General features: G+C 52.0%; 1 protein-coding gene across 1 annotated transcript in view; it reads right to left on the reverse strand.

Annotated features, from left to right (window-relative positions):
• Positions 1-41: 41 nt before the first annotated feature.
• Positions 42-19,931, reverse strand: part of LOC144937281 (uncharacterized) — a 118,085-nt gene continuing 98,195 nt past the window's right edge. The window contains exons 22-28 of the mRNA XM_078864689.1: positions 11,581-11,698; positions 10,407-10,635; positions 9,646-9,914; positions 7,703-7,997; positions 7,471-7,652; positions 6,473-6,712; positions 42-6,096 (exon numbers count right to left, since the gene is read on the reverse strand). Coding sequence (XP_078720815.1) covers positions 5,752-6,096; positions 6,473-6,712; positions 7,471-7,652; positions 7,703-7,997; positions 9,646-9,914; positions 10,407-10,635; positions 11,581-11,698 — 1,678 coding nt within the window. The 3' untranslated portion in view covers positions 42-5,751. The remainder of the gene's footprint in view (positions 6,097-6,472; positions 6,713-7,470; positions 7,653-7,702; positions 7,998-9,645; positions 9,915-10,406; positions 10,636-11,580; positions 11,699-19,931) is intronic.

The raw sequence follows: 19,931 nt of genomic DNA on the forward strand, positions 1-19,931 counted from the left end.
TCAAGACCAATGCTTTGGTTGAAATTGGTGTCATCTGTTGTCCCAAGTTGCGTTGCATCGTCTATTTTTGTTATCACGTTGCTACCAACAACATGGTCTTCCGTTAAGACCGCCCCAGAATCCTCATCGCTACGGTGTTCTGCGTGTTGTTCTACAGCAGTATTAAATATCTTCTCCTTGTCAGTTGATTTGTGAACATGTTTCACTGAGACAGCATAAATGAGTGGTTCCTCTTTAATTTTCTCTTCATCTTCTGTTGCAGATGCTACAAATGATACACATCCTGCCGGTGCTGAATTTGGCTCACGATTTTGGTTCTGGTAGTTGTGAAATCCTTCGGATGCCTCATGTTGAGAAATACTGTCTGATTCTGAAAATGAACCATTAGCAGGAATGTCATCCTCTGTCGGAACCGTGCCAGCATCTTCATCTTGATCAGCAGTGAGATGTTCTGACCGTGTCGTTACTGTGTCCACGTCTACATCTGCTATTACCACATCGGTGTCTGATATCTCACTTGCTTCTGCCACACCTACGGTGGTAGCCATGACATGTTCTTTTGAAGTGTCATTTTCCTTTAAAGCTTCTGCCATAGCTGCTAAAGACAGAGGAGGCATTTCTTCAGAAGTAGCAACTGCAAGCAGTTGAGATTCATCTGATTGAGATGTCGGCCAAATTCCAAGGGGCTCTTCCTGAAGTTGGGGGCTGCCTGTGTCAAGGTCAAGACTTTGTTTGACATCAGTGTCTTCCGCTGTTTCAAGTTGCGCATCGTCATCTGTTTGTGCTATCATGTTGCTCCCAACAACAGGGTATTCCATTAACACCTTTCCAGAATCCTCATCGCTTCGGTGTTCTGCGTGATGTTCTGAATGAACTGGCGCTGAGCCAGTGTCACATACGCCCTCCTCATCTGCCGGTTCGTGTGCGTGTTTTACTGAAGCTGACTTAGTTGGTGGTTCCTCTTCTACAGTATCATTTATTTTCTCTCCATCTTCCGTCGCGCATTCTAAAGGTGACACGCGGCCTACTCGCAAGGAAACAAGCTCGCGAATCTGCGAGTTATCCGCGTGACATGAGCTGACGAATTCCGTTGATAATGAAGCGTTCGTCAATTCGAGACCCGACCTCTGTCCCGAGTTAATTTCTCCCTTCGCCTTCTGGTCGGCAACGTCCGCTTCTGTTACCGCACGGGCGTGGATGAGCACTTCACCTACTGGACCTGGCGCCGGGAGCTCACCTCCGTTGGCTTCAATTCGTCGCAATATAGCCGATTCCTCGCCGATACCCAAATCACACGCGATCACTTGCTCAGATGTTGCTTTGGTTTCTTGTTCCGTTGCACCAGCGTCGATTGGGGCCTCCTCATCATGCACAACCCTCGTCTCGGATTTCAGAGACGAGTCTTGCGAATCGCCAGGTTCACGTAGCTGGCATTCACTCTCGCGGCATGTGTAGATGTAAAGAGTTTGTGGCAGAGACATTGGCTTATTTGCGACATCTCGTGCTCCCGCACCAGTGACATCTGTAACACCCTCTGTTGACGCCAGCCTGCCGTGATCATCTTTAAGAGTTCCTCGATCCTCCAGACGAATCATCCCTGAGACACCACCAGAAGCATCGTCAACCTCCCCCTTTGCCACTTTAGCTTCCTCTACTGCAGCGGCCTCACTGAGAATTTCTCCAGAGAAGGGCGTGTGTGTGTCTCTATCGGCGGGTGTGTGTCCGCCAATGCAACTTTCTTTACGTCCTTGGCAGCTCGTATCGAACCCCATGCACGGAGTGGTGTCGTGCGATTCCTCCTCTGTAATGGCATCACTATCGATCATTGCCGCCGATGAAACTGCTTCCGAGTCTTCTCCGTCTTCCATCGCCTTTTCCGAAAGTGCAGCGTGACGCACGAGATTGATAATTCCTGAGACGCCACCCACAGCATCGTGGAACCCATCCTCTGTCACTTTAGGTCCCTCTACTACTACTGCAGCAGTTTCAACGAGAGATTTCCGAGATAGAAAAGTGTCCGTGTCTTTATAATCATCGGCGTTCAGCTCTGAAGGTATGGCATGGCTGCATTCACCAGGATCAGATTCATTTGCTTGAGGTGCTGCTGTACGGGATGTCTGCACTTCAGCATCACTGCTCTCGTGATGCTCTTGGGAACTCAAATCAAGTCCTGATGGTAGGAAAGCGTGAAGATCCTCTGCGGTCTTCTCATGTGTGATGTCGCATGATGGCTCTGTTGTAATGGTGCCACCAACAGTAATTTCCTCTGATGGAACTGCTGCTACTGCTGGGTCTTCAAAGCCACCCATTGCCCCTTCTAAGGGAACATTGTGTCCAATGTCTGAGACGTCGGAGTCAAGGGTTCGTGTTGTGTTATCGCGGGCAGAGACAATCTCAGGAGATCTTGGCTGAAATTGTGGGACACCTAAATCAAGAGCAAATCTCCGGTTGTTCTGAACATCCTCTGCTTCCAATGCTGGCAGATCAAAACTCCCTGCAGCTTGTGTGTCACTAATGCTGCTTTCCGTGGTGTCCACTTTATCTGATGACGCATTCGAAGTCTCATCGAGCTCAGGCAGACTGCGCAGAGGGGCAACCTCTTTAAACTCACTGCCGACCGCAATTGATTTATTGTCCAAAACTGCTTCCTCAACCTCAGGGTTAGCGATTTCCACGTACATGTTTCTCTCTGCATCGTAATGAGTATTACTCATCTCATCACGCTGCATGCTACACTGCCCTTCACTAATTCCCACAGGACTGTTGGGCAGAACGTTTATATCATCTCGACCAGTTTCTTGCATGGCAACATCCTCAGCCACACCCTGATAACTATTCGTAACACATTCCTGGCCAGACAACGATAGCTCTTGGCCTACGGTCACATCTGAACTGCTTATAAACCCTCCAGCTTCTTCGCCGAGCTTGATTAGTTCACTTTCGATTTCAGTGCAGAGTGGTGCTCTGCTTTCGGAAGGATCCTGAGAATTTAAATTGCTCTCGGCCTGTGAAGGGTTGTCAACAGATCGTATGCGATGAGTTGGGGAAACACCTCCGAGGTCAGAGCCTGCCACCTGGACATCTGTCACGTCTCCTCGAGGTGTAACATTTTGCTCAGGATCCAGGCAAAACACAGATTTGCTTCCAGGTGAAGGTACGCACGTTCGCAATTCACTCGGATGGTCTGGGCCGACGTCTCCTGAATCTGTGAGATTACTCAACTCAGGTGAACACTTTAAGTCTCCGTGAGCTTCCTCACCGGCCTCATCCTGCTGAGCAATCTCTACTTCTGCCACCGAGTGGGTAACAGCAGTATCCGTTTCTTTTACTGCCAGCCCAGCGTCGTCACCTCCATCAGACTTACACTGCTGTGGAAGACTCACTTCTGAGACCAGATGCTGATAATTCACCGTCCCCTCTTCCCCTTCTTTTTCTTCTTCACCTTTCGCCATTGCAGTCGACTCTTCTATCACCTCCGCAACAACTGCTGATTCCGGTCTTGGACTATCAGCCTCGGCTATAGTTTCCGAGAGTACAAAACACGCCACTTCAGCAGACCCCAAATCAATTGTTTGTTGCGAAGTTGCAGGAGACGAGTCAATTTCACTCAATTCTTTGGGAGATATGTTGTGGTGGGGAACATCCAAGTCTGCGCTTGGCAGGGCTGTGCTGTCAACTTCTTTCTGGCCCGGTCTCACCTCTCCTCTCACGGCCACAGCTGAGTCTTCACCTCCTTGTGCTGTCTCATCTGAAGGCGGCGGGATATTCGATGCCCCTTCCCCGTCGTCTGTGAGTACGCTTGATTGATTTGCAGGCAGCACAGCGGCTTCACCAGAGTCCGCATTCAAACGCTGATCGCCCAACCTAGGCCCAGGCTCGTGAACATCTGCTTCCTGTACAGTGACGTTAACTCCTCCTGTTGCAGTATCGCCACCACCTGAAGCAACACACTTGGTAGATTTGTCACTCTCAATCACACCTTGTTCTGCACGCCCTGGCGATGACGTGGCACGTCGGGCACCTGCGTTGGATTCATCGTGTGCCCATTCTGCTGCTTCAACCTCATCTGCCGTCGCGTCGAGGCCAAGTGGAATTTCTCCTTGCAGGCTGTCTTTTGAACTTTCACTACTTCCTGTGCCACCTCCTGGAAGCGCGCCACTCCCTGCTCGAGCAGAACGACAAGCGTCACTTCCTTTAGGTAGGTCTGATTGAGGCATGCTGGTTTCAAGTAAGTCTAACGAAATGGTCTCAGATGACTCGGCAATAGGGCTTTGGTGGTCATGGACCTCAACCGTTACACGTGGTGGGTCGGCGTCGACATCCGCATCTTCTATGGCATCTACGGCAACTGAGATGTCCTCTGCTGAAGCTGGCTCAGAGAGACTGGCCTCAGAGCCTACGGCCGCTACACCTTCCCGAGAGCTGCCGTCAGTCTGCCCGTAAAGCACTGAAGGGGATGGCTCAATTATTTCCGACTCCGCAGCATCTGCAGGCAGCTGTCGAACAATTTCAGATTCCGCACATGACGAGCCATCCTCTCCTTCCTTCACACCCACGTCGTCATGGCCATAGAGATGTTGCCGTGCCGCCAAAGCCGGCAAGGAGGGACTTTGAGTGGCTCGATCAGCGACCACGGCGTTATGCTCGCGGTCGCCAAGCGAGCTGGACGGAGGCGTTTGTCCTTCCGTCGGCTTCGGCGTCCAGTAAAACTCTGTGGGCACATCTCCGTGCTGTCCGTCGGCACCGTCCCCAGCCAGAGGGGCGTACGGCGAGTGAGGGACTTCAAAATCGACCATCTCCGTGAAGCAGTCCGGAAGGGATGAGGTGCGCACCCGTGGCCCCTCCCGCATCTGGGGCGGCAGCACCGCCCGGCTCGAACGGCGCAGCGAATCCGGCGACAACGGCCCGTCGCTGTCGCTGCCTCTGTCGCACGACCACGAGTGGCGCTCGGCCGCGCACAGGGCGCTCTCCTCTTCGTGCAGCCGCTCCTCTAGCACCCTCAAGTAGGCCGAGGACAGCGAGTCCACCGAGTTGAGGCTGTCGTCGGAGAAATCACATTCGTCGTCGTCGTTGTCGTCGTCCGTGCCGTCGTCAGGTGCCTCCTCGTCCTCCAGAAGGACCGACGATCGGACGTCGCTCTCCAGCGGATCGGCGCTCTGCCACCGCCTCGGCCTCGGTACCAAATCCTCGACGGGGCGGAGGTCTTCTTGGGAAGCACGGGTGTCGCGGAGACTCGACAGCTCCACCAGGGAGATGGCCGCCTTGAGCGCGCACAGCTGTGCTGTGCCGGTGAGCGCGCACGCCGGCTCCATGAGCCGCTCGCTCCTCGCCGGGTCGCGCAGCTCTGTCAGCGACACCGCCGCCGCCATGACGTGCGATCCGGCGACCTTCGCCCCACGGCGGGGCGACGAGGCAATCGGCTCCGCCAGGTTTCCCGTGGACCTTAACTTGGCGAAGGCGTCGGCGCGGGCGGTCGGGCCACGGGACTCGCTGCGACACCCGCCGTCCCACAGCCTGTCCACGCTCTGTGAAAACGGTCGCGGCGGCCTGGCGGGCGACACCCCCACCAGTCGGCCACTTCTCCCCGACGGAGGCTTCCTGTGCAAGGAGGGCCCCGCGGAGGCCTTCCCGTCGCCGCCCCTGCGCTCGCCCGGCAGCAGCTTGCGCGTGTCCCCCTTCTTCTTCCCTTGCGGCTTCTGCTCCGCAAGGTCATCTTTGCTCGGCTCGGAAGCTTTCCCCAAACCACCGGCCCTAAGTGGCTGCGCGGCCCTTTGTTCGCTGGATTTCATCGAGCCCTTCATGGGCCTCATTTTGGGATTGACCGTCGGCACGAGTGGCGCCCTGCCCAGAGCTTCGCACGGGCTCTTTGGCACGCCGTCGGCCGGTGCCTCCGCCTCTCTCTCGCCACGCTCCTTCAAGCTGTGCTCCCGTCCGCCGGACCAGGACTTCGCCACCCGTGAATCTGGCCTTCCCTTGGGGCCGCGGACGGGCGACACCGCTCTCGGGAGGAATTCCTCGGAGCGAGCTTTTCGCGGGAGAGTCGTGAAGTGCGGGCTCGGGCGTGCTGCATCCGGAGGCAACTTCCTCTTCAAATAGCTGTGAGCACAGAGCGGGAAAATAGCAGCACAAAACTGCACTTTAGTTCAACTCATGCGCTTCTTAAGCCACGAAGACAATCGAAAAACAGCAACAGTAAAGGTGTAGCCCTGTGATTGCTTCCCCAAGTCACTGCTGGCGCAAGGGCCTCCCAGAGGGAGCTCAAGCGAGCCTCTCTAGAGGGAATTCAGCCTCCGTTTACATGCTGACCAGGCGACTTGAAAGAGAGTACCCACCACCACGTTACCCCAGCGCACGTGACCTGCCGATCGATAAAACTGTGGTTCACCCCTTTTAATACCGTCATTGTCAAAAGCGCTCCATCATTTTTGTTTTTACAGACGAGCGCAGGCACCCACCCGCCCTCCCTCCATACCTGTGCAACGGCGAGTTGTGCGGATACAGCCGGGCCGTCACTTCGGCCGCGCGGCCAGCGCCCCGCGTGCCCTTGGAGGCACCAGCGGGGCCCGAGGGCCGGCACGGGGAGCCCCTGCGGGCGGCGCGGGCCAGGCGGTTGCGTGCGAGCCGCCCCGCCGCCTCCAGCCGCCGCAGCTTCGTCTCCTCCTCCAGGATGTGCTGGCGCTCGGCCAGGCGGTCCAGCCGGTACTGCACCCGTCTGAGCGGAAAATGTGGAGTATGTCAACGACGATTCGTGGTGTTCATACGCGGAAAGCGCGGAGCCGAATGACGATGGTAGATTCTGAAACGCCAGTCACCGGCGAAAGATATTTTCCACGGGACTTTCAAAAAATCCTTCACGTGGCCTTTTGCTCCCTTGCACTCTCCTTTGAGGTTTGTTGTCGCATGACAAGGACGAAGCTCAAATTTAGCCAAATTATATGCAGAACTAAATTAATATGATGTTTTTATGTGCAGTCATCGGTGACCAGGCTGAGACCATAAACTCCCCACACACAAGCAGCTGCCCACATTCAAACCCATAATTTCAACTTATTTTTACATGGCACTTCGAAACACTCAGCCAATCCTCATTAAAATTAGTACCACTCTGTAATAACTAAAACTAAACTATTTTTTATTTTACCAGGCGAGACCCCGCTGAGTTGTATAGCTCTTTTTCACAAGCAACCTGGCCATAAATGATAGCTCAATGAAGTGGTTTATCACATGGAAATTTATAGCAGCCAAATACTCTAAGCTCAACAAGTTGGTAAGTGAACAAGTGGTTATCCTACGAATTCGGCTGACATCTGCCTTGGCAATGTGGAATTTCCACCACTGGCTCAGGACTGCCGACGGCGACGAACGGCCGACCCCATCGCTCGTTCGACACGGGCGATGGAGGCGTTTCGAGCCACCTTCGTTTTTTAGTTTTGAGCGCGATGACGCTCCGCGGTCACTCGAACCCAGCACCTGTGAGCAATGGTCCTCTTGACGCACTGCGCCGAGTCGAGCTGCAGCAACTCCAGGTGCACCATCCTCTGCTGCTCCTTGTCCGGTGGCGCTGGCGACGACGTGCGGGCGCCGACAGTGGCACAGACGGCGGCAGGCCGGGCCTCCCCGTCCACCCGCGCCATCACATCCGGCTCGCACGCCTCATCGCTGTCCGCCGGCCCAACGGCACGCTCGGCCGTCGCCGCGATGCCGCCGCCGCCGAGAACGGTCGCCCCTTCTCGCTCGTCGCGCGCGGTCCCCTCGCGAACCATCCGGCATTCTCCATGGGCCGAAGCCAAAGGGCGAGCGGCCGCCGCTGCTGCTGCCGCCGCCACCACGGCGCCGCCTCCAAGGTCTGGAGGGGCGAGGCTGCCGCCGCGAGCTCGAGAGCAGTCGGCCGCGTTTGTCCCCATCGCGGTGTCGGCGTCCTCGTCAGGAATCTCCGTCGTGGCTGAGCCGAAGTCGGTGCAAGCATCGTCCACCCCACCCTGACCGGCCGTTGCATGCTGCGCGTGGAAACAGTGGAAACATACCTCCTGTAATCACCCAGGAATGTCTGTCTTTAGCGCTCGTGACGTCACTCTACATCGACCACCCCCCCTCTCACTAATATGCATGAGCAGGAGACGTCCTCCAAATGGACAGCCCCCCACCCCTCCTCATTAATAATCATGAGCGGGTTACGTCACTCAAGATGGAGTACTCCCCCCCCTCACTAATAATCATGCACAAGTGACGCCACTCCACATCGAACAGCCCCCCTCATTAATAATCATTATGAGGTGACGTCCTCCAAATGGACAACCTCCCCATTAATAATAATTAGCGGGTGACGTCACTCCATATGCGGGGGGGGGGGGTCGAGGCGCCTCCTCCCCCCTCCTCGGCGTCAACTCACAGCCCTCACTACAAAGGCAGAACCCTCACGTCACGTGATCTCCGTAACGCTGTTGAGACATCGAAGTAAAAAGGACGTCGTGATGAACAAGGGATTATTACCTTTAAATGAAATAGGTCTGTGTCACCGCGCCCTTACAAATTGCACACACATTCATGCAATGAATATCACGTCGCGGTCTGCTTTTCGCTTGCAAGTTTCAGATTTACTGCAATACACCCGTCCTTAGACGGGCAAAAGGCTAGTTCAAGAATATTGAATGAAATTATACGAATTGAGAACAAATGTGTCCTTCAGGAATCATCATTATTATTAAAAACGCATTTACCGAATATGCCCATGAAGGTGGAGCGATAATGCTGTGGCGTGTGCACTGCGCTTCGAAACGAGCAGCCGGAGTTTTCTCAATGATTTCTAAACGATTTGCTCCCTTGTATTATGATTCCGTTCCATTATTGCGTATGGCAGCAATGATGATCAGGCGCTAAAATCCAAGGCCGTGGTCTGATTTGCCACTGCGAGAGGGCTTCAGGAGAGAGAGAGTTCCTGCAGTTTTTCTGTTCCCTCCTTTGAAGGAGCGAAGACTACAGTGGTTAATGATAATGATGAAAGGAATAAGTGAATTCCTTGCTGTATATATGTTGAACTTTTTTCGCACCGTACGTAGCCAACCATGTTACTCGGAAGTGCAGGGAAGGACAACAAACTAAATACAAAAAGCAGCTCTAAAGAAATGTGTTTTCAATCTGGATGATTTAAAAGTGAATAGCTCCAGTGACTTCCTAATATCGGAAGGAAGAGCGTTCCAGACGGCCGCGGAAGCGCATCTGAAAACGCGCGATGCGGCGACCGTCTTTGTTCGATGGCCAGCAGCCAGAAGCTGCTGCTGCGTGGCTGACCGGAGTTACGCGTAAAATGGCAGAGAAAAAACACACGAGGCATCATAGCTTGAGCGACGGCGCAACACGCCGCACACATCGGAGCATGGGGGACACTCTGTGAGAGCCGGATTGGCATATTGGCTAAACGGCTGAAACGCATCGCCCTGCTCCTTTGCCCCCCCCCCCCCCCCCCCGTTGTTGGCAACGCACAGGAACGCTCGACTTTACATTTTTTTCAGGTCCTCTGAATTCGACCGGACAAATCGATACAACTGCACACCGACTGGGCTGTTCGCGCCCACATCAGAAAATTTCGATAGAAAAAATCTGGTAAAGCCGAGCCGTGCACTTGCGTGCGTGCGTGCCGGTAGTGACCTCTGTCGATTCGTCGCCGCCCTCTGCGAGCCGCTGCCCTCCGTACAGCGCTGGCCCGGTCGCCGCGGCCGTGACGCCGCACGCCCCCGTCATCGTCGCCGCTCGCGCCGTCGTCGTCACGCGTCGCCCGTGGCCGCCCGTGCCCGCCCCGGCCTGCACGGAGGCCTCGGCCGCGTCGGTGAGCGGCTCCGTCTGGATGGCCGACTCGCGCCGGTCCGGCGAGCCAAGCTGCTGCAGGTGATGCGACTCATCCTCCATGCAGCGCTGGCCTAGGGGGAGCAACGAATCAATCGTCGTCGTCGTCATCGTCGTCGTTATTTTTGTTGTCATAATCGTGATCATCGTCACTGTCATCAACACTGTACATGCGAGTCTGACTGCTGGACGAAGATTCCGTCAGCGCCGTGCGGGTTGCTGAAGGCAGGATGTGGGAGCAAACAAATACAGCACAATAACAGAGTTTGGATCACTGGCCTCCGCTGCTCACAACGTAGCCCCACGGTAGCGTTGGTCATCCTATCCAGGGTCCACCCTGCTTAGCTTCCAATTGATGATGAGATCAGGTGCATCCTGAGTGTAACTTGCTGACCCGCCCCGACTGGACATCCGTGAAAATGAGCTTCCACAGCTCATCGGATTCCTCCAGTCTAAATAAAGATTTCAGATTCTGATCTTGACCATTGTCGCTGCCACCGTCACGATCATCGTGGCCGCGTGCGTGTGTGCGTGTGTGCGTGCGTGCGTGCGTGTGTGCCGCTCACTCTCGCGCAGCTGCGTGTGGAGCAGCTCCTCGTCGATGCGGAGCTGGCGTGCGGCGCGGCGCCCGGCCTCCTCGCTCTCGCGGCGCAGGCGCTCCAGCAGCCGCCGCTGGCGAGCCACTTCCTGCTCGTACGCGCGCAGGGCCGCCTCTTCCTCCTCCTCCATCCCCACCGCGCCCACCAACCCCTCCGGCAGCCCCGTCGCCGACCCCAACGTCTCCTGCTGCTGCTGCTGCATGCGGGCGGCATGGCACGCCGGCTTTAACTACCCGAAAAGGATGATATGAGTCGCGGTTATGTATGTATGTATGATGTTGAACTTATTTAGCACCGTATGTAGCACAATGTGCTAATCGGAGGTGCGGTGTAAGGACAAACAAACTAGTTCTCGAGAAATTCTTTTCAATCTTGATGTAAAGTACATAGCTCCAGTGGCTTCCTAATATCGGAAAGATGATTGCTGATCACATTGCGGTTGCGTGTTTGCTGAATATTTCTTTGTATCGCATCATAATACGTGGTCCTATATATTTTTTAAATGTATGTTACATGTTCAGTCAAGAAAAGTGTTCAAGGAGTTCTCATATGTTTGGGGGGGGGAGGAGTTTGTTGGGAAGTGAAAAAATGCCATGATGAGGGTTCGTCCATTACCTGAGACATCATCAATTAAGGATTAAAATTTCGATTTAAGGATTTATTTATTTTTCGATTGGGGCGGTGTTATTGACAAACAGGGTTTCAATCCCAGCCCTGACGCCTGCTGTATATTTGGAGTTTGCGTGTCCCTCTCTCTCCCCGTGGTCGTGTGGATTTTTCTCCGGGTCCTCCAGATTTTTCCCTCCACATTTAGAAACAACGTGCGTTTTAGAGTATTTGGCTGCTACAAACTTCCAGGTGATATAAGCCACTTCATTGAGCTGTCGTTTGCGGCCAGGTCGCTTCTGAAAATGAGCTAAACAGCTCAGTGGGGGCTACCTGGTAAAATAAAACATAGTTTAGTTTAAATAATTCATAGAGTTTGTTGTTGTTGTGTGCGCCACTGCCAACGCAGCAGCATCGCCAAATAATGTTTGATTCTAAAGACAACCGAGAAAGATTTAATAATAAGCACCAACGCCGGGTGAACGCACACGCAAAACAAACACGACCCCACCGGCTCACGTTGCAGCGATAATACCTGCTCCGGGGCGCGACTACGATCCGTGCGCAAGCGATCCTGTGCGGCCGTTCGATCCGGATTCCGGCTCCGGTCCGGACCTTGTTCGTTGCCGGAAGTCTCTGCTGGAAGTCTTCGCCTGTAAACAACAAAACACCTGGGCTTAAACCTCCGAGTGACTGGGAGCCCAGCGACAGCCACCGCCTCTCAAGCAACTTGAACCTGAGCACCTGGACTTGTTCTTCATTACGATGGTAACACAGTCATTAGGGGTGCAGCGATAAAATATGGGCTCATTGATGAATAGCGATTCTTCAGCTGAAGGCCTCCAAAGCCATCGCCATCTATGTGTGTTGAACTTCTTTCGTACCGTACATAGCCAGCCGTGCTGATCGGAAATTACGTCCAACCAATGTACCGAAAATTACACGTGTAAAATGGATGTTTTTTTCATAATTATTATTATTAAGCTCGTTTATCCAGAAAAGCATCACTGAGTCTCAAGACTATTTTTCAGGAGGGTCCTGCCAAGCTTTTGCAGTCGTGAGCATTGTGTGCCAGAAAATTCAGTTTCAGAGGGAGAGATTTTTTTTTGTTGCAGTAAGGGGGTGACGTGTAATACCAATTGGGTAATTTGCCGGTGATTTTGTCACATTGGGATGTTTGGCCAAATCCGGTGACATTGCACATTGTTGTTGTTGTTGTTTTTTCAAGCCCATGTCTAAGAGGGCGCATGAATATACAAACTCCACCGCAGTAATGTGCAGGAGGAGGGAATCAAACCCTATGAGAGAGGCACAAAGGCCACCACCGTGGCAATCTGCCCGCCAGAATGTGGGTCGCAGCGTTCTTGTCTGTCACAGGTTCACATTGCGCCTTGCAGCCAGGAGAGACCGCTACATTCACCACAATGTTAAAACAAGAAATGAAATCTCCCTCATTAACACAACTGACGTGCTTGCGTCCGGGGGTGGAATTCCTTTCCAGCTCAGACCCCGCCTGCTTGCCCATCGCCACATATATAACCTCTTGTTGTAACAGCTCTCTCGCTGGTTCAGCAGTTCCACTACTGGATTATATGTTTTCCACCTGAAGACGACCGCTTGTGTTGCGATCGAAACGTCGTGATTTATTTTATTTTATACCTACGTGACTTTATCGAAAGAACCAAAGAGTAAGAAATTATTATTTAATTTATCTTGGCCGCCGCATCCTCCCACCCCCCCAGCCCTCCCCTCCCCCTGCCCCTCCCGCCAGAAATAGAACATGCAAAAGTCAAAGTCTTCCTCCTCGGATGACTACTGAAGTGCCACTCATCTCATCAGTGCTGGTTCTGAATTAGTGGTGTAAATTCCACATTTGTATCGTGGGGGCAGGGGTGGGACAGTTTATCCACGGGACGAGGGATAAAATGCGTAAGAGAAATATAACGAGCGACAAATAACTAACATAGAACGGTATTTATCAAAACGGACGATACGGCTATCGTGGACCTCACTTTGTCCGATGCAACGCAGCGTCGCCGAACCACGGCAACGCCGCGTTCACAACCCTCTTTGACAACCTGTCACAATCGGAAGGCGCATTCCACGCAAATCCCACCTTGCATTTCCCCCCCCAAAACTAAAACATTTTCCTGACCGTACAAAACGCACCAAGTCGCAGCGCTCGTCAACCCGCCCATGGTGTTTGCCCAGAGAGGGATCGGTGCTGTGCACACACATGAGCGCCGTGCCCCGACACGCTCGCTGGCACGGCCTGCGCAAGCCTGGGCTTGCCAGCCCTCTCCGCTCGTCCAAACCCTCGAGCCTCCGGAGGACTCGCTCGTGCCAAGGGCTCCCTGAGCTGTAGTATTTACCCCCCTCCCCTGCCCCCCTCCGCACCCCCCCCCCCCCCCGGCTCATGGAGGTGAAGACGTGAGTGACGACAGCATTCGCCCGAGAGCGAGCCTCATCGCTAGGAACCCAGCGAACCGCGGGAAGCCGCTGGCCGACGACGATCTGGAAGTTTGACACGGCCGAGGGGTAGCGCGATTTGCCGCTCGTTCGTTGTAGGGGATTGTGGTTTGAGCTCGGCGGCCGCCGTGGTTAACACTGCGGGTGTATAAACCGAAAAAGGCCACGAGCCGTCTACTTCAAGTGGCCGTTATTAAAGGGCAGGCCACGTGCGTGAGTGTCACAGTCCAAAATATAAAAATTTGAGAAAGCACGCGCGTGACTAAAAATTGCTAAAAGCCATACGGCAACATCGCCTGGAAAAATACAACGCCTTCGTGATATAGCCTCGCGGCAACGAGAACGGCACGGTCACCAAATGTATTCACTGTTATTATCATCACCAGTATTCGAGCTGCGCCGACCGGACAGAAGCGTCAGTTCGGCGACGCGAGAAATCACTCCGGTGACAGGTCGCGGCGGGGTCAAGTTGACGGCCAAACGCAGCGGGGAGAACAGAGAGCTCTCCACAGCGAGGGCCCTCGTGTTTCCCCGAGTGGCACTAGTACAGCTGCTGCTCGTCTCTCTGCTGCGCACTAAGCATGAACAAGTGAAAAACGTGTATATAAAAAAATAAAAATCGAGTGCTCTACACTCGGCCAGGTAAGCGTAGTACGTGTGATGTTGTAGATACGATTGGCAAAAAACGGCGGCGCTTGCGGATTGGGACAAGTGTGCAAAATGCAGGAGGGCACATACAGAAAGGTCACTGAATTGCGCACTTTCAGATGCGCTTCTGTGACCGTCTGGAATGCTCTTCCTTCCGATATTCGGAAACCACTGAAGCTATGCACTTCTAAATCATCAAGATGGAAAACTCATTTATTTAGAACTGCTTTTGTTTCGTGTCTTATCCTTGCCCCCGCACCTGCGATTAGCACGATTGGCTACGCACGGTGTGAAAGAAGTTCAACATACATACATACACATTGCCGAGACCAGCATTAGAGTGGTCTCCACAAGTCCGGTGAGACACTGTTGGGGCAGAGTTTGGAGGTTCTGGCGGAGGGTACGGAGCTCTGGCAAACTGCGGCAACATCAACGGTGACACAGCCGGTAGCGCGTTCACCCCTTGTTTGCGGAGGCTCACGGTTCAATTCCGGTGGCCGCCCTGGTTAATACTGCGGTGTGTAATACCGATGATACCACTACTACTACGTGCCAGTTGTGTGCCGGTGTTAGGGTCCAAATAATCAAAATTAAAAAAATTACACCCCCTACAAACAGACGAATGCCCCAGGTCACTCTTGTGAGTGAGTCTATCCTGGTCTCTTGAACGTCCACCTGGTTAAATAAGATGAACGTGAAACTTTTAACTTGCTCACTCACCCACTCATTCACTCACTCACCCACGATGACATCTTGATCTTGCCATACCTGTCCACCCCTTATCGGTGCCCTACCTTATTACAGACCAATTCAAACCGTATTGGTCCCATCACAAGGGAGAATCACAAACAAATAGACAATCCACCCCTCCCCCTCTGTATTGAAACGTCTGGACGCTGTATGGACCTGAAACTGAATTTTCCTGCACAAGAATACGGGGTAAACCGTATGGGTTGACAGTACACTAGGGCAGTGATGGGCAGTTTGTCTTTCAAATATGATCATGGACATGCAGATTCGTAAATCTGTGTAACTTCCATTTCCAAGCCATGCTTGGCGCTCAGCAGCATTGCTGGTCCTGGAAGAGTGAAGGAAATTCCACGTTTCTATGGCAGGAGACCAATCTAGGCGTAGCACAATAATCACGAAAAAGACCACTCAATAGCTCACTCGAGATATTGTTACATTATTCTGTTCAATATAAAAGTGTAGAATCTCCTCCGAATTGAATTCCTTTAATATACAGGAATACCTCGATATGCGTATATTCAATAAACGAAGTTTCGGTATGAATGTGTGTGCATGTTTAACTTCTTTCGCACCGTACATAGCCAACCGTGCTAATAGTAGGTGCGAGATAACAGACTTTGGATTATATTTGTATCATTATTTTAACACAGAAAGCAAAAAAGTAAGTAAAATAATAAGTAATTACATTCATATTGATAAAGAATATAAATAAGAATAACATTTACTTTCTTCACTGTGTTTCTTTTATTCACGTCAGTTTTAAATACTGTGCAGTATAAAATACAGCAATTTCAACATCAATTGTCTTTGTTGACAATATGAATTGTAAAGTCATTAAGTGCTGAGAGTACTATTACATGGTAAGTCGCGAAGCCAGAGAAGGCGTCCTCACAGTGCCAACGCGAAAAGTGATTCAATGTACGAAGCCTCAATGTAGGAAACGCAGCGCCAGGAACGCATCCACTTCGTTGACCGAGGAATTATTGTCCTCAACTAAGGGGCCATCCATGAAGGGGGAGGGGGGGTTAAGGGGCCGTCCATAAATGACGTCACGCGATTTTGGACGATTTTTAACTCCCCCCCCCACCCCTTCGTCACACGGCGTCACAAAAAGTCAGACCCCCCCCCCCCTCAAATATGACGTCACAAAGCTCTGCCCCCCCCCCAAATAAGACATGCTTCAAATCGCTTAAAACTATTGTCATTGTAGTGCGTATTTAATGTGGCGCTGCATTCTGATGTTGAAGGATAAAACATTTATTAAAAAGTCTATTTAATTAAGTAGAACGTGTTGTCTATATTTATTTAAAGTTGCGCATTTTGATGTGACGTCACATTTCTCAAACCCCCCCTCCCTCGTCACACATCGTGACAAATGTCTGACTCCCTCCCCCCCAGGTGCGTGACGTCATTTATGGACGGCCCCTAACCCAAATGCGTAGCTTGCGTATGGGGGGTCTACTGACAACATACGCATGGGAAACGGGGGGCGGGGGGATGAAGCCTCGACAATAATGTGTCGACATTGGCCTTCGAATGAGTCAGATCGTCCGGCGGTGGACTTTGCTTAAACACGTTAGTATTATTATTAATTATTGATCGTTTCTGCGTGGATTAAATATCGGCCGTTATATAGGATTCGGGGGGGGGGGGTCATATTGACGTACGCAGGTGAGGGGGGGGGGTTTAAAAAGTTCGCGTGCGTACAGGGAGGGAGGGGGGTCAAGCAGCTGTTTGCGTGCCTACTCAATGGATGGCCCCTAATGGGAGTTGGTTTTCTTCTTCCCTTTTAACAATTTCCCGCGTTATTTCTACAGAGGGGGAGGGGAGGGGGTGGCAGAAATAACACGGGGGGAGGGGGGGGTCACCTGCGCTTGCTTCGTGAGGGGACGGAGGAAAAGGGATGGGGGGAGGGAGTGGGGGGGGTGTGGAGGGGTGGGGTGGGGATAGGGGTGGGGGGGATAGCGGAGGAGGCGGATAAGGGGGGAGGGAGTGGGAGGGAGCGGGTGGGGGGGGAGCGGGTGAGGGGCAGGGAGTGGGGGGGTTGGAGGGGGTGGGGGGGTGGAGGGGGGGAGAGAGTGGGAGGGTGCGGGTGGGGGGGATTGGGGGGTGCGGGGAGTTTCCGCGGATTTCACTTCGCCACCCCCCACCGCTGCCGACGCTAATCACTGCACAGCAGCAGCAGCGAGCGGCGGCCACCGGCTTGGCTGTGGACGGCGCGCTTGGGCGGGCGGGCGGGAGAGCGATAATGCGCTTTTGTCGGCGACCGCAGCCATGCCAACAGCCGCGCCCTTTCAACAAGGGCCATCGGTGCGGGGGGGGCAGAGTGGCCGATATCACAAGGTGATGATGAAGGCTGCCCCGATAACAGCGCTCAAAACAAACGCAGGCACCCGTCGTCACGGCCGGGGAGAGCCCCCCCAGAGCCCCCCCCTCGCCCAAGGCACAATAGAGATCCGCGGAAACATCCTCACAGGACAATAAAAATCCGCGAAAGCGTTCGACCCCCCCCCCTCACAGGGCACAATAGAAAACCGCGGAAGCATTCGACCCCCTCAGGACACAATAAAAATCCGCGGAAGCGTCTCGACTTGCGGTGCGCTCCGGGGATGCGGTGGGCGTAGTGGTTAGCGCGCCCACGGCCCCAAACAACACCAAGGGGTACGATCGTCTGAACGGGTCCTAGGGCCTCCCCCCTAGGTCTACTCGGCCTCAAACGAGAACTGGGAACACAAAGGCGGCCGGGCGTGGTGTTGGCTACCCACCCCCTCGTGTGCCGTGCCGGCCTTCGTAGGTGCTCGCTAACAGCACTTGCCCCAACAATCTGTTAAGGCTAAACGGGGATCTTTGTATTTGTCTTTTTTTATCAAACCTGTCAACCCCTTATCGGTGCCCTACCTTATTACAGACCAAATCAGACCTTATTGGTCACCCCGTGTCCCTTATCAATCTCAACGTTCATCCTACAAAGTCCCATCACAAGGGAGAAACACCAAAAAATTGCCGCGTGGACCTGTCAACTCAACTTCCCTGTTCAATTCCCCTGGACAAGAATACGGGTAACCCGGATGGGTGGACAGGTATTACTGGCGAAACGTCGTACTCAGATTGTGAATATAGATTTGAAGCTTTCGTGACTGCAAGGAATCGATACTCTTTGGTTCTTTCGGTAAAGTCACTTATTTTATTTTATACCTACGGGACTTTACCGAAAGAATCAAAGAGTTCAGATTGTAAATGTTGTGGCTTTGCTCTCCAACGCACAGGTGTTGCTGTACGAGTGACGAATTGGCACGTTCTGTTTACGCGACAAACCTTACTAATCGTCTGTGGCGGGTTTAATGACACAATTATATATTAATAATAACGCGATCTAACCCAAAAAACACCTCTATCATGGATGATATTGGTCGCGAAAGCCGACTGCGTGTTAAACTGACGAACCTCGATGGGGAGGATACTTTTCTTCCGAATGAAGCTGTTGTAATTACTGGCGAAACTTCGCACTCAGATTGTAAATGCTGTGAGCTTTGCTCTACTCGTGACAAATTGGCACGTTCTGTTTACGCAACAACCTTACTAATTGGCTGCTTGGGTTGGTGGCGGGTTTAACGACACATTTATATTCACATAACCCCCCCCCAAAAAAAAAACATCCGTATTATGGAGGCCCGGTTGTATGTCCGGCGTTGAACAAAAAGAGTGTTACTCTTAGGTTTTTTCGGTAAAGTCACGTAGGTAAAAAAAAAAGTAAAATTAATAAAAGTAAAATAAAAGTAAAATAAAGTAAAATAAAAAAAATCACTCTTTACTTGATACAGAAATCGTGCTGTGACGGTTCCACCTGAAGACGGAAGCTTGTGTTGCCTCCGAAACGTCGTGATATTTTAATTTACTTTTATTAATTTAAATTTTATTTTTTTACCTACGTGACTTTACCGAAAAAAACTAAGAGTATGAATCCTTGCAGTCACGAAAGCTTCAAATCTAGAAAAAAAATAATGTTCGTGGGTCCGTTTTAGTTCTGGTTCCGTGGGGGGTGATAGGGTCGTGGGGTCTATTGGCAACCAAGGTTATTGTCTCGGCAGAGAGGTGAGTTGCTCACAAACCGACGAATGGGTTACAATGCGAGGAAGTTGCTCCCCCAGGGTTTGGAACGCATAGTCAAGAGAGACCTTTTAAAAAAAAATCATTGTTGTTGTGTGTGTTTTGGTTGTATGTGTGTGTGTGAGCGGTAGTGAAGCGGTTCGCGTGCTGCGCTTACGAAACCGGCAGAAGCATGCGTACAGATTCGTGCGATTAATTTGCTGCTAAACATTTCCACGTGATGAAGCCAACTTTGTTGAGCTATCATCATTTGTGGGCAGGTGGCTTCTGACAGATACGCTAATAGCTCAGCAGGCTTTACCTGCTAAGATAAAACTTTGTTCAGTTTTATTTATATAGGTTTTTTTCGGTAAGGTCACGTAGGTAAAATAATAATAAATAATAATAAAGTGAGTGTTTTCATTTATTATTACTTTATTTTATTATTATTATTTTTTTACCTACGTGCCTTTACCGAAAAAAAACCTCAGAGTATGAATCCTTGCAGTCACGAAAGCTTCAAATCTAGAATTATTTATATAGTTTTCAGTGATTTGTTTACCAACCTATACTTAGCACTCCTATCCTGTTTTTATATTATCGTAACGTTTTGACCCGTCCCAACTGGACATCTGTAAAAAAAGAGCTTTATAGCTAATCGGATTCCTCCAGTATAAATACAGATTCTGATTCAGAGACCCCAGTTTGATTGCCGCTCACGGCCAACATCGGTGACGATTATCTGAACCAGTCCTGGGCCTCCCCTAGGTCGACTCAGCCTCAAATGAGTACCTGGTGCGGTGTGTGACATCAGCAATGGAGAGACAAAGGCGGCCGGGCGTGGTGCTGGCTTCTCATCCCCTCGTGTGCCGTTCCGGCCTTCAGAGGTGCTCGCTAACAGTACTTGCCCCAACAGTCTGTTGAGGCTATGTG

The sequence above is a fragment of the Lampetra fluviatilis genome, chromosome 18 (genome assembly GCF_964198595.1).
Source record: "Lampetra fluviatilis chromosome 18, kcLamFluv1.1, whole genome shotgun sequence".
In the NCBI taxonomy this organism is placed as follows: Eukaryota; Metazoa; Chordata; class Hyperoartia; order Petromyzontiformes; family Petromyzontidae; genus Lampetra; species Lampetra fluviatilis.